The 14,203-nt window shown below is 36.8% G+C and overlaps 2 protein-coding genes across 8 annotated transcripts; both read left to right on the top strand.

Moving 5' to 3' along the window:
* The first annotated feature begins 288 nt into the window (after positions 1-288).
* Positions 289-12,521, top strand: LOC107899448 (alpha-taxilin). Of its 7 annotated transcripts, none has more exons than XM_016825172.2 (13): positions 289-428; positions 638-953; positions 1,066-1,151; positions 1,607-1,715; positions 2,672-2,739; positions 3,702-3,779; positions 9,332-9,396; positions 10,511-10,577; positions 10,688-10,870; positions 11,502-11,558; positions 11,881-11,976; positions 12,077-12,219; positions 12,293-12,521. In XM_016825172.2, the coding sequence occupies exons 2-12, from the start codon at positions 641-643 to the stop codon at positions 12,215-12,217; spliced, it is 1,263 nt and encodes a 420-aa protein (XP_016680661.2). In that variant the 5' UTR covers positions 289-428; positions 638-640; the 3' UTR covers positions 12,218-12,219; positions 12,293-12,521. The 7 variants fall into 7 exon arrangements, 5 of the variants coding, with proteins under 5 accessions (XP_016680661.2, XP_016680659.2, XP_016680660.2 ...); XM_016825170.2 differs by having other exon boundaries at positions 1,063-1,151; XM_016825171.2 differs by having other exon boundaries at positions 410-953; positions 1,063-1,151.
* LOC107899449 (uncharacterized) lies at positions 3,960-9,323 on the top strand. Its single transcript, XM_041092094.1, has 2 exons — positions 3,960-4,290; positions 7,471-9,323. Exons 1-2 carry the CDS (start codon positions 4,270-4,272, stop codon positions 8,065-8,067), a joined length of 618 nt encoding a protein of 205 aa, XP_040948028.1. The 5' UTR covers positions 3,960-4,269; the 3' UTR covers positions 8,068-9,323.
* Positions 12,522-14,203: the final 1,682 nt, after the last annotated feature.

Raw genomic sequence — 14,203 nt, 5'->3', positions numbered from 1 at the left:
TTGGTTAGTTATTTGAGAAAATTTACTATTTTGAATATTTTTTTGAAAGATTGAATGAACTAAAATCAAATCTTAGTTAGAGTTAAAATTTTGAACTTGAGAAATACATATTTTTTTAACGTTTCATTCTTTTTCTAATTTAAAAACAAAAATATAATTTCACCTTATAAAAATATTAATACTAATTAAAATCAAATAGTTACGATTTTTTAATTTATAAATAGAATATCATAATAAATATATTTAATTATTACTTAAATTGAAAGTGAATAAAATCAGATAATTTTTGCAGCTTCTTACAATCCACTTTTAAGAGTTAAGACACGAAAAAAAGAAAAAGAGAGATAAAAGGAACAGAGAACGAAGAAAGGCAAATTTCATTAAAACGGCAACGCTTTAGAAGGGTTTTAGCATCTTCTTCATCTTTGGTATTCTCCCTTTTATTTCATCCCTTCCTTGTTACTGTATTTTATTTATTTGTTGTTTCATTGGTGTTTTAAAAGTTCAAATCTTAAAAATCATCGGCAAATAAAATAAAGATGGAGCTTTCAGCTTTTTATAATGAAAACCCAGATTCATTATGATCTGAGTTTTCTTTATTTTTGCTTATCAAGTGACTTTTCATTTTTTTGGGTAGAAAATGGAAAACCCAGAAGCAAATCATCTTCCTGAGGTGGATTCATTACCAGATGGCTTTGTTGAGAGTCCTCCAGATTCATTGCCTCCAAAAACTCCAATTTTGGAACAAGAAAAGCCTTTGCAATCTGATTATAAAGAAGAGGATTTAGTTTCCACCGAGTTTGGAGCAGGCAAGGGCCAAAAGCAAATAACATTTCCAGTTCCATTGTCTGAAGGGGACAGTTTTAATGGTTCTTTGGGCTCTGTAGATGGTAAATTAGAATGCACTGAGGTGAAAGTTGCTCTTGAAGGGGAGTATCAAAGTATAGAAAGATGTAAATTTTCTGAAATTTCAATTTGTTTATGAAATTTTGTCTTTCCATAAATGAAACTTAGGTAGATTCTCCCCCCCCTCTTTCAGTGCTCATCGGTTGATTTTTGCAGCAGTTGAAGGTGTATCAGAAGCAACTTTGACTCCTTTGAAAGAAACATCTTCATCAGAAAGTGTCAATACGCTGAAAGATAAAAAACCAGTTAGTATATCATAGTGCATTACTAAGTTCTTGCAAATTCTTATGCTTTTGTATAGTTTGGTATGCGCATTGACTTGAGTAATGGTATTTATTGCTTATTTATGTGGAAAGCATATTTTGTCTCCTTGCTATACTGAGAATAATGCCTGATTAGTTAGTATGTCTTGTCTGGATTATAATCCTTATAGCAGTTCATAAGGATTACAATAAGATAATGGGTTTTAGGAATTTGAATGTTTCACTATGGTAGTCTATTTCACAAAGTGTTTCTAGATATCTCCATTCTTTTTTAATTGCTTTTTTATGTTGGATAAGCTCCTGAGTTGCAACATTGATAGTTTATAACTATACTAAGTTGCTTTGGTTTCAAGAATGTGATAGTCTGTTCACTGAGTTATGTTTGGTTTATTCAGAGGTTATTTTCACTAGTCTTAATTGTGCTGTTTATTCCTCAGGAAACCACCGGAACAAAATGCAAGAATGCAAAACGTACATTCAAATCTGAAAAGGAATTCCTTGAATTCTCTTTGAAATATCAACAAATTCTTGCAGAAAGAGATGCAGGTAAGTTGAAATAACATTTATGATGTCCAAAAAGTCTTTGTCATTTATTGCTATGAACACATTCGCCTAATTGCCTAAGACTCTTTCAAGTTTTACCTAACACTTTTAGATCGGATACTAGTTTCTGCCTAGTGCTATAGCCTTATGAGTCTTGGATATGGATATGTGTCCAACACAGGTATGGTCAGATTTTTCCATTTGTATGAGGATCCTTGGAGGTCATATCTCCATATCCATGTGGACATGAGTTTTAGATATAGTTACTTCAACCAAAATGAAGAGTTGGAGTGATGTAGGCTACAGGCCAGACACATGCAGTTTCTGCATGTTAGGTGTCAGAAACTTGAAGATTGAATAAGTTAAGATTCATATATCCAATGAAGAAATTGAAAATCAGTTGGTTCATTTGGTCACTTCGGTTTGCCATGGAATGAGGTTGGTGATAACTGTTATGATTTCTCTCAAAAGATTATAACCATCTAGCTTACTATAGTGCTGACTTAAACAAATAAATTTTAACCTAACGTTGTCTCTTGGAAAGAGTTATTATTGTATGAGTTGTTTTGCAGTTAAGTGTTACAGAGGTTCTTCTTTTCTTTTGTGGTATTGAAGAGAAAAGTCTTTGACTTCTCTCTCCTTGTTTGTTCTTTTCCTCTAGGTTGTTTCAACACTTTGTTTTTCTTGAAGTACCTATGTTTGAAGTTCGTGTCCAGCCCATACTAGGACATGGCCACATGGGTATGGGAATATGATCCTCCAAGGATCCTCTAAATACATGAAAATCTTGAAAAAAATGGAACATATCCATTTCCGACACTCAAACCATAGTCCTAGCAATGTAGCTTTTCCTTGAAAACTTTGACCAGCTGAACTTTGAAGCTATAGGTGAATGTTATCTTTAGCTTCATGGCAGATTAATTTTTGTTTCTTCCCTTTTGCTTTGCCTTTGTCTGTAGCTATTGCTGTTCGAGATAAACTTGAATCACTTTGTAGGGAGTTACAACGTCAAAACAAAATGTTCATGGTATGCTTTTCTTTGGATTTTTTATCAATTTTTGATTAATGACATTTGACATTTCGTATTTGTTCTTGATGCACTTTGTTCCTAGTATTTTTGGGCTTTGGATAATGTTACATGTTGCAGATTAGCCTTCAAATTTGTCCCCTTTTCTTATCCTTCCCCTTTTCTGGTTTGGGTCATTTACCCTGCCATCAAAGATACCATGTTGCTAAATTTCAGAGAGAGGGTGGTAGAGTAAGCAGCTAAAATGCAGAAACGTAGGAACCCTCATGCTAGGTTAAACGAAAGTGTACTTAATTTTGAAAAGGCCATCAAAGATACCATGTAGATAAATTTTCGAGAGGGGGTGAGAGTAATCTGCTAAAATATAGAAACGTAGGAACCCTCATGCTAGGCTAAACGAAGTGTATTTAGTTTTGTAAAGGCCATTGTTGACAACCAACACTTAGTTTTGGATATGAGTACATGTTCTACATGGGTGTGTTCGATTCTTTTTCAAGTTTTTCCATCTTTGGAAGGTCCTTGGAGGATCATATCCTCCTACCTATGCCCATGTGCATTGGATATCAGTACTTAAAGAATAATTAAGATGTAGCCTTGCACAATCATGGGTTGTGATTCTTTTTTTTCAATTTCACATGACCAGATATAAAATGAACTAAATTAAAATTCTCAACTACTCTTTCTTGGTAAAGTTGTTCATACAAATTTTATAGTAGTACTTGCAGTGATAAAACTTTATATAGTATTTGTATAACAATTTTGCAGAATGGGAAAAGCGCGTTTCCTTTATTTTACTGTTCATAATGTCTATTCTACATTTTGATATATTAAAGAGATCATTGATCACCATTTCTGTTTTAAAATCTTCAACTTCCATGACAAATTTCTGCTTTGTAACTTCCAAGCTATTTGTTTGACTTTCTTTTTATGAAAACACTGATGATTTGTTTGTGATTTTGCAGGACGAATGCAAACGGGTGTCGACCGAAGGACAGAACTTAAGATTAGATTTATCAGCCAGGTTCCAGGATGCAATCAAGGTTTAATGACCATATTTTGATGTAGGCGGACTTATATAAGAGCTCATCCTTGATTTTATCGTCCAACATTTTAGATAGCATATAACTATGAGGAGATTTATGATACAACTCTTTCACTAAGTATGATTGATCCTGAAACATGGGCTTAAATAAATAACATACTGATATGGACGCTTTTATTGCAATAGGAATTTTAGTTTTATTTATTTATTATATCAGGTTTTATTAAGAGTTTTAGTTTTACTTATTTTATCTATTATATTAGGTTTTTGTTTCCTTCATAAACTCTAAGTTAGGAATTATGTTTTATGTCAATTAGGACTCTTTCCTTTGTTATTAACAGTGTATAAAAGGTTGCCAATATGAAATAAAGAGGCAAGCAACTATTCTATAAAATAGAAATGTTATTTTGAGAAGGGGTTCAGTCAAGGACGAATCTGCCTTTTGAGTAACCATAGGTTGAAGCAAGAATTCTTTTTCGTCTAGACCTATGACTAGATCCTACGCCAAGGCGCATACCAACTTGGTATCTGAGCCAGCTGTCATGGGTGACGAAAAGACTTTGACAGCCAAGCTGGAGGCTTTCATGGAACAAATGGCTACAAGGCAACAAGCATTAGAGGAGCAGGTGGCCTACGAGAACTGGCCCGATTCAAAGAGCTGTTGGACAGGCCTGTCACATTGAAGCCTGATGGGCCCGATAATGAAGATAGGACTAAGTAGTCTTAGAAGTTCTAATTGTACACAGCTTCTAATTCTGTAAAGTTAGAGTCCTAATTGAATACAGCTTTTAATTGTAGCCATCGGTTTTGGGGGAGCTCAACTATAAATAGAGAGCCTCCCCCTCATTTGTACTCACTCCTGAATTGTTTCATTATTCTTTGTGAATAAGAATTGAGAGCATTTACTCAAACTTTTCTCTCAAGCGTTCTTGCTTTTGTTCATCTTTTAAAGATCGTTCTTAATTCGTTCTTCCGCTGTTCTTCGTGAAAACTTTAAGGGAATTCTGTTGAATCCTTTATTGTTGCGAGTTGAGCTGACTTAGGCGTTTTTACGGTTGAATCCATTATCGGTGGAAGTTAGGCTGACTTAGGCGTTTTTAAGCCAAGAAACTGCCTAAGGCCGCACGGATGTGTGGGAAAACTCCAAGTCCGTGACAAGTGGTATCCGAGCCAAGGTTTGAACCAAGTAATATTCGAGTTGTTGGTTCAAAGGCACCGTTGGGATGTCGAAAGAAGAGTTTGAACAAAGGTGGGCGAGGAAGTCTTTGAGGGAGACAATATCGGCAGTAGAGGAACGTGTGGGTAAACTTGAGGGATCCATGGCGGATGTAAAGGAGGCACTCGATGGGGTCGAGGATCGCATAACAAACTGGGAGGAGCAGTCCAGAGACTATGTAAAGATGTCTCTTGATTCCACCATGGACAAGGTAAACGAGTTGTTTAATTCACACAGGGATAAGCTGTCGGAAAGGAATGATGCTCTCGAGGCCATGATGATGGCTTTGAAGGAGGAAACAATGGCCACGACGAAGGCTTTGAGCACAAGAATAGAGGAGCTCGAGGGAGAGCTGTCCTTGTGTCAAGCAGCCGTGGGGAAAGGAGTGGCAAATGCAGCACTCAGTAATGAGGATGTCCCAAAGCCGAAAGAGTTTGTGGGGACAAGGTCTGCATGTGATGTGGACAATTTCTTGTGGAGGATGGAAAACTACTTCCGTGCCAAAGGTATCATGGAGGATGCGGTTAAGGTAAACACTGCTTCAATGTTTCTTACTGGCATTGCGCTTTTATGGTGGCGAGGTAGGACCACAGATAAAAGGCAAGGTGAGATTGGGACGTGGCAAGAGTTCCAATGCGAGTTGAAGGGACAGTTTTACCCAGAATTTGCCGAGGAAGAAGCTCGGGCAAAGTTGCAAGAGATAATGCAACGGGGCACAGTGAGGGAGTATGTTCAAGAGTTCAAGGAACTCATGCTCCAAATTTCAGATGTGACCGATGAAGAAGCATTGCTTGCTTTTCAAAAGGGATTGAAGCCGTGGGTCAGACAGGAGGTGGAACAAAGAGGTGTCCAAAAACTGTCGGAAGCCATGACGGTAGTTGAGTCCGTGGTGAAGCTTGGTCTAGGGAAAGACAAGCTTGGGTCTTCCAAGTCCGATGGAAGGGGCGTATGTGAAATGGATCACAAGGAAGATAGAGTTAATGGCAATGAAAACGGCGACAATGGTGGTAATGGGAAACCACGAGTTGGGAAGAAGAAACCCAAGAGGAAAAGAGACAAGCTAAAATGCTTTCTCTGCGACGGTCCACACATGTTGAAGAAATGTCTGAAGAAATCCGTGCTTAAGGAGAAGCCGGTGGGTAAGGCCTTGGTACTTGGTTCGAGCGTAAGGGGTGTCGAAGCCAAGGAGGCCGAAAGCGAGAAGAAGCCAGTGGAGTGCTTCTTGTGTCATGGTCCGCATAGGTTGCGGAAGTGTCCGAAGAAGTCTGTCATCGAGGGGAACGATGGAGCAGACAATGAGCCCAAGAAGCTTGGTTTGAGCAAGGGAAAAGCCGAAGCCAAGAGGGCAAAGAGGAGCAAAAAGAAGCAAGTTAAGTGCTTCTTGTGCCGTGGTCCGCATGAGTTGCGGAACTGTCCAAAGCAAGCCGGAGTCGAAAGAAACGCAACGTCTGAGCTTGGTGAGTTGTCAAAGGGGCTTCCACCCAAGGAAGAGGTGAGTTTGTCATCTAACTTAGCGGATAAAGTTGCGATGAAAACAGTGAAGCTGGGACCAATGAGGCTCAAGTTGAGTGAAGTATCAGAGTTAGCCGAGTCATCGACAAGGCTTCCACCTATGGGAAAGGTAGGTGGTGCATCAGACTTTAAAGGAAAAGAAGCGATGCATGTGGGACAGTTGACCAGAGTAAATGCGACGAGCAGGACGGCTCGAGTTAAGAAGCGACAGAAGCCGAGGCAAGAATCCCAAAGAAAGGGAAAGGCTAAGGCGACGAGACGAGACCGAGGCGAATCAAGTCAGTGCCATTCAGAAGTCGCAACGAGGGCGTTGCGAGAATGGGTGGGGGAGAATGTCACGGACCGCAGTTCAAAGCCCGTGACAAGCGCACCAAATGCATCCAATAGAGGTCTGTTGCTCAGATGGGGATCATTTGGCCTACGAGAACTGGCCCGATTCAAAGAGCTGTTGGACAGGCCTGTCACATTGAAGCCTGATGGGCCCGATAATGAAGATAGGACTAAGTAGTCTTAGAAGTTCTAATTGTACACAGCTTCTAATTCTGTAAAGTTAGAGTCCTAATTGAATACAGCTTTTAATTGTAGCCATCGGTTTTGGGGGAGCTCAACTATAAATAGAGAGCCTCCCCCTCATTTGTACTCGCTCCTGAATTGTTTCATTATTCTTTGTGAATAAGAATTGAGAGCATTTACTCAAACTTTTCTTTCAAGCGTTCTTGCTTTTGTTCATCTTTCAAAGATCGTTCTTAATTCGTTCTTCCGCTGTTCTTTGTGAAAACTTTAAGGGAATTCTGTTGAATCCTCTATTGTTGCGAGTTGAGCTGACTTAGGCGTTTTTACGGTTGAATCCATTATCGGTGGAAGTTAGGCTGACTTAGGCGTTTTTAAGCCAAGAAACTGCCTAAGGCCGCACGGATGTGTGGGAAAACTCCAAGTCCGTGACACTAGATCCTACGCCAAGGCGCATACCAACTTGGTATCTGAGCCAGCTGTCATGGGTGACGAAAAGACTTTGACAGCCAAGCTGGAGGCTTTCATGGAACAAATGGCTACAAGGCAACAAGCATTAGAGGAGCAGGTGGCAATATTATCTCTTTCGGTCCAAAAGATAACAAAAGGAGATTCAGAGAAGAATAATGAAGAACAGGGTAGTAGCGGAGGTAGGACAAGGAATTTAGACTTGCAACACGGTGGGTGCATGGTGCCACGATACTCTAAGATGGAATTTCCCACTTATGATGGTGTTGGAAATCCTTTAGGGTGGTTGAAAATATGCAAAATATTTTTTGGCAATCAACGAACTAACGAAGAAGACAAAGTAAGCTTAGCATCATTCCATTTTTTAGGAGAGGCACAATTGTGGTTTGATCAAATGGAAGAAGAGGAGGCAAATCTTGATTGGGGGCGTTTCAAAGAGTGTTGTCATGTAAGGTTTGGACCACCTATGAGTAATAACCCCTTGGGAGAACTTGCCAACTTGAAACAACCTGGGACTGTAGAGGAATATCAACGCCAATTTCAATCAATATTGGCTGGGACTACTGATCTTAAACCTTGACAACAAGTAAACCTCTTTACTGCCGGGTTGATAGAGGAACTTAGAATTGATATTGAGATGAAACAACCGGAAAACCTTGGAGTTGCAATGAATATGGCTCGAACATTGGAATGTAAACAAAATGTCTCTTCCAAATTGTCATCTCGAGCCATCCTGAATTGGCCAACTTCCCAAAACATTGGCAGCAATTCAATCATTCCAACAACTAAGAGCATTGCAAAGGGAGGGGGACAAACAACAGAACCAATAGGGAACAACGACAAAATAAGTTCTTCTGCACCATTTATTAAGAGATTGACACAGACAGAAATGGCGGAAAGAAGGGCTAAAGGGATGTGTTATAACTGTGACGAGTCTTATTCCATGGAACACAAATGTAAAAGGTTATTTTGGATAGAAGTACCAGATGTTGAAGGCAAGCAAGATGATGATGAGATAGATGATTTTGGATAAGTTCTGAAGTTCATTCTGAATTTGAGCTTGAGGATAAGCTCAACTCCGAGGAGGGGAGTAATGATATGGACACTTTTATTGCAATAGGAATTTTAGTTTTATTTATTTATTATATCAGGTTTTATTAAGAGTTTTAGTTTTACTTATTTTCTCTATTATATTAGATTTTTGTTTCCTTCGTAAACTCTAAGTTAGGAATTCTATTTTATGTCAATTAATACTCTTTCCTTTGTCATTAACCTCCTATAAAAGACTGCCAATATGAAATAAAGAGGCAAGCAATTATTCTATAAAAAAGAAACATTATTTTGAGAGGGGGTTCTGTCAAGGACGAATCTGCCTTTTGAATAACCATAGGTCGAAGCAAGAATTCTTTCTCGTTTAGACCTGTGACTAGATCCTATGCCAAGGCGCATACCACATACATGTAGCATAGATCAATGGAGTTGATATGCCAAAAGCTAGAGAAATGGAAATTTGAAAAGTCATCTATTAGTTGAAGCAAGAGTTGGAACTTCATCTATTGTTGGATGAATACTTCACAATGATTCCATTTTAGCATATCACTATAGAATTATGATATTTCAGCTCTTTCAAGTCTCTCTTTCTGTGATTTTGTGTGCTTGTACGTGTATCTGTGTTTTCTTCCTGACTCTTCAGTTTTAGCATGAAAGGAAATGTAAATATTTCCTCAACATCTGTATAACATCCTGAGAAACCTTATTTTAGTAGTCTAACTTTAGTTCTTTTTCCCCATTTTAACATATTTTATGAGTAATTTCTTAAGGGTTTTGTTTTTGATTTTTTTTAGGACGTGAGCAATAAGCTGGAAGAGCAGAAGGATGAATGTTTATCTCAACTGAAGGAGAATGAGATGTAAGAGCCTGGAAATGCTTGTCTACATCTTATATGTTTTTCCTATGTTGCTCAGACTCTTTGAGTTTTTTTTAGGTACTGGTGTTTGACACCTTTTTTTGACATGGGAATGGAGATATGACTCTCCGAAGACTCTCCAAATAACACATGAAATGCTTAGAAAAATTGAACATACTTGTGTTGGACACGTACACGTATCCAACACTTGTACGTACATGAGTCTAAGTAACATAGCATTTTTTCTTCGTGATTGGTAACATCTAAATACACCAAGGATGTGCTTGTGTTTTTGGTAGGGTGGAAAATTGGAAGGATGGATAGAGGAGGGTGGAATAGCAGAAAGAAAACTAAATGTTAGGTGTGTTTGATAGGAGAGAAAAGTGAGATGAGAGCAATAGGAAAGATGATTTTCTCCATGCTTGTTCACAGAAACAAATCACTCTAAATTGACAAGAAAAGAGAAAATGAAGAGATGCAAATCATGTTGCACATTACAGGATTGTCGATATTTAACCTTTTCATCTCACCTTACAAAGGTTAAATATAAATTTTGTTTTTCTTTACCAAGCCATGTATGGAGGAGAACTTTTTTTTTTCTCTCAACTTTTCCATATTTCCTACGTATATTTACTCGAACTTGGGAGTGATTTGAACTTGGTTATATTCCCTTGTCTTTTATTTTTCTTTTCATGCATTTGGAGGACCATTGTAAGACATTATTTTCATATCCATGTTCTGATATGCATCGGACATGGGTGCTTTAAGAAAAATGAAGAGTTGAAGCAACATAGTTTCCTTCAAAGCACACTGTTGAAAAAAAAAAAAGTATTTTCCATCTTTTCACTTTTGTTCTCCAATTTTCTATCCACTCTACAAAGCAAACTCTGAAAGTTATTTGAATGACCATGTTGCATCTATCCTGCATTCCGAATTTTTGAAAATTTCCAAGTTAGAATCTTTAATTTGGGCTTTTGATCTTTCTTACATTAGTAGTTCCCGATATGTTGGATATTTTGAGTAAAATTTCATAGAATTTAAAGCATCATCCTCACCTATATTGTTTTAGTGCTTGTTCTTCATAATTAATTGAAATTTTGGAATTCTTCATGTATAGGTTAAGAAATAAGTTGAAGGAGTTTGCTGATCAATGTGCCCTCGCTGAACAGCAATATGCACAGAAGGTATAGATTCAGATTTCCTGGTATATCTAAGGAATTCTCTCTCGAAATAATAATTGGTTCCCATTGTCGAGGACTGAACTTACTTTCGCTGTTTTGGATTTTTGATACAGCTTAAGCAGAAAACACTAGAACTGCAACTTGCCAATCTGAAAATTAAACAACATGAAGAGAAATTGGTCGAGGAACAAGCGCAGATGAAAGTATACTCAGAACAAGTGTTGCAGTTATTGGCTACTGAAAAGAATTTACGCTTGCAATTGACGGCTGATGGAGAAAAATTCCAACAGTTTCAGGTTCGACTCTTCCTGTGTCATTTATTGTATTGGTTTTGTTGGCATTTGTTCTCTTTTAGGTTGATGAATATAATATTCTGTTCCGAGTGCTTGAGTCCTTTGTATTGGATGGCTTGATGGATAATCCATCAGTTCAGAGGACTTATTCTCCTACTTTTTTACGGTAATTGACTATGTTCTTGTACTCGGATGTAACTAAGTGTTGGATATAAGTATATGTCCGACACGGATCTCTTATATTTTTCTAAGCATTTTCATGTATTTTGATAGTTTGGAACCTTTCATTCTCGCCTATGTAATGCCAAAATTATGGCATAATAATTTAGTAGAAGGCTACAATCTAAGCGCCATTGATGATGGAAAAAGTTGTGGACGTTTGAAGTGCTATTATCTACAGAACAGTTGGGGAATGCTTTTTTGATACCTTTCTCGAGTGACTAAGGGATAAACCAACCGTCTTTATGTTTGAGGTGTTTTGCTTTGGAAGTGCTTCAACCTCACCATTGAATGCATTTATCAGACATTCTCTGCATATTAACTGTCTAGAGGCCGCAATACCGAAGCCAGATTAGTATTTCCAGTGTTGCTTGAAGGATAATCGTACCTATCTCATTATCTTTGTGATTTGCAGGATGCATTGTTTAAGAGCAACGAGGTCTTTGAAACATTTAAGCAAGAGATTGAGAAGGTACACGTGCCTTAATCTTTGAGAGTCATTTCCCTCAATGCGCTACATTTCAAATTTTCCTGTTGCTCCATTTAATGATAGCTGGTCACTTGGGCCTGTCAGACATGGGCAGGGTGTATGATATGGGTATCTTCAATATTTTTGAAGATTTTCTTATGTTTGGAGGGTTCGTGGAGGATCATATCTCCTTACTCATGTCCAAATATGCATTGGACCCGAGTGCTGGAAAACGGGTACTTAGAAAAAAGAAGTAAAGAATTGGGTTTTATTATGAATTATGTAGAAGTTAATGACTATTTCCGTTTTTTGTATGTAAAAGTAGATGGCAAAATCGATAAAGGAACTGGAGAAAGAAAATGCATTCATGAAGAGCAAATGTGAGAAATCAGATGTTACACTTATAGAACTAGTGGAAGAGGTATGATTGACATATATGAATTTTAAAGCTTTCAGTCTTTGGAACTTATCATGTATTTGAAGAAGTGGGTCCTGAGAACTTATTCTTTGGATCTGAGTAGCGGGAGCAAATGAAGAAACAATTACAGAAGACAAAGAATCAGAAAGATAAGCTTGAATCATTGTGTCGATCACTTCAAGCCGAGAGGAAGCAGGGTCCTGCTGCAGGCAATAGCTCCTCTGAACACCCGGTCACAGATTAAAGGTAAACTTATATTTAACCAAAAAATATATATATATTTGTGATTAATATCTAAAAATATTATCGTATTGTCTAGATAAGTGGAGCCACGGAAGAAAGTTGTGGTAATGGAGTGTAGCATCCCACCCAGCAATTATTATTGTATTATATATAACTTGTATGTCTTTCATTGTAAGGATATTTATGGCAATTTTCTGTCAACTTTCATTTTGAGCTAACAAGTGTTCTTTTAATCCAATATGAAAGCAATACGCTCTGATTTTGCATGCTTTAATAATAAAGCATTTTGGAATCTTTATTTGATTGATTTCGTGTTATATTTAAATCAGATAAATCAGATATAATTCAATTATAAAAGGGTAAATTGCACCGTTAGTTACTAAATTATGGGTAAATTTTTAATTTGATTATTTAACTAAAAAAATTTATAATTTGGTAATTAAACTATTCAAAAGTTTTTGTTTAAGTTATCGCGATGTCAAAAGAGATGTTATGACTTGTATCAATTGAAAGCTTTTATTTATTTGTTTATTTATTATCTTTTGTAATTTTTTTCATGAAATAATTTTAGATGTCATAAATTTACAAATTAAAATTTAAATATTTTTTTATCTCAGAAATTGACCATCAGATCAATGTGGAACTAAGATATGTTTTTCTATTCATCGATAGATATTGGTTCAAAACACTTAAAAAATATTAACAACACATTGGCTTAAATAAAAACTTTTGAATAGTTTAGTAATTTAAATGAAACTTTTTGAATAGTTTAACGATAAAGTTATAATTTAGTGATTAATAGTGTAGTTTAGTGATTATAAAAAGTTTATAAAATCCTTTTCTTTTAACAAACAACAAAAATTATTGTAAGGGTTTTTATATTTTCTAATAGTTCATATAATTATTTAAAAAAAAAGAAAAATATTTTAAATTATAGTAGCAAGGGTTAAAAAAATATGTATTTAAAACAAGCTATCATCACTGGTTAAAAAATACAAGAAGCTATTAGGTTTTGAAGGAGATCAACCTTTACCCTTTAGAAAGCCTTAGGCGGCCTGGTTTACCACTTCTGGTGGACTTGGAAAGAGCCACAAAAAGAGTTAAGAATAAAAAAGAGGTGGAGAATGGTGATAGTGAGAATCAAGAGATGGGGGATGGATCTAAAACTTGAAAGCCTCCTTTAAGGAAATGTGACACCCCTAATTTGACCCTAGTCGGAAAGCGGTTTCGGGACCGCTAAACCGAGTCACCAAATTATTTGAATATGATATTTATTGTCTAAAATAAATGTGTGAAAATTTTAAGCTTCGATTTAGTAAATTTCATGTGAATTTAGTCAATAGGACTTATGTGTGACATTTTTGAAATGTGATAGATCAAAACATAAGGACCTATTAGTGCATGTTGAAAAAGGGGGACTTGCATGTCAATTTCCCCCCCCATCTAGTAGTGGCCGGCCATGACATTAGGATGGACAAAGGGTGATGAGCAAAACATGTCATAGACGTGTTGTGTTGGTGCATCATGGGAGGAAACAATAAAATAAAATAAGGAGTATGGGTAATAAAATAATAATGGAAAGGTAAATGATGATGAAAAAAATTGTCTCATCCATGTTTCCCCCCCCCTTTGCCGTGAATTGAAGAAAGAAAACAAAAAAAAGTGTTCATTCTTGAACATCTTTGGCCGAATAGAGGAAAGAAAGGAAGGGGAAGAGCTTGAGAAAATCGGCTATGGTGGTTTGCTAGACTAAGGTATGTTTGATGTTGTCCTTGAGATTCATGCATGTTTTTAGTTGTTAGTTTGAGTTCTACCTAGCCCATGGTTTAAATCTTTGCTATGAGATGGAGATGATATTTGGCCATGGGTGTTGTCTTCTTGGTTGATGTTTGATGTTGTGGTGATGAGGCATGAAGATGAGTTAAGTTTCGGCTAAGGTGTATTTGTGTTGATGTCATTTGCATGCTAAGTGTAAAGCTTTGTAATG

The sequence above is a fragment of the Gossypium hirsutum genome, chromosome D04 (genome assembly GCF_007990345.1).
Source record: "Gossypium hirsutum isolate 1008001.06 chromosome D04, Gossypium_hirsutum_v2.1, whole genome shotgun sequence".
In the NCBI taxonomy this organism is placed as follows: domain Eukaryota; kingdom Viridiplantae; phylum Streptophyta; class Magnoliopsida; order Malvales; family Malvaceae; genus Gossypium; species Gossypium hirsutum.
Note: the sequence above shows the minus strand (reverse complement) of the source record. Positions and strands in the feature narration are given on the sequence as shown.

Excerpts from the sequence above, each read along its gene's own strand:
- LOC107899448 (XM_016825170.2), top strand. The coding sequence starts at position 641 with ATGGAAAACCCAGAAGCAAATCATCTTCCTGAGGTGGATTCATTACCA. Across the intron at positions 954-1,062 it reads GTATCAAAGTATAGAAAGAT|CAGTTGAAGGTGTATCAGAA; the intron begins GTAAATTTTCTG and ends TGATTTTTGCAG. Across the intron at positions 3,780-9,331 it reads GGTTCCAGGATGCAATCAAG|GACGTGAGCAATAAGCTGGA; the intron begins GTTTAATGACCA and ends GATTTTTTTTAG.
- LOC107899449 (XM_041092094.1), top strand. The coding sequence starts at position 4,270 with ATGACTAGATCCTACGCCAAG. Across the intron at positions 4,291-7,470 it reads TGACTAGATCCTACGCCAAG|GCGCATACCAACTTGGTATC; the intron begins GCGCATACCAAC and ends TCCTACGCCAAG.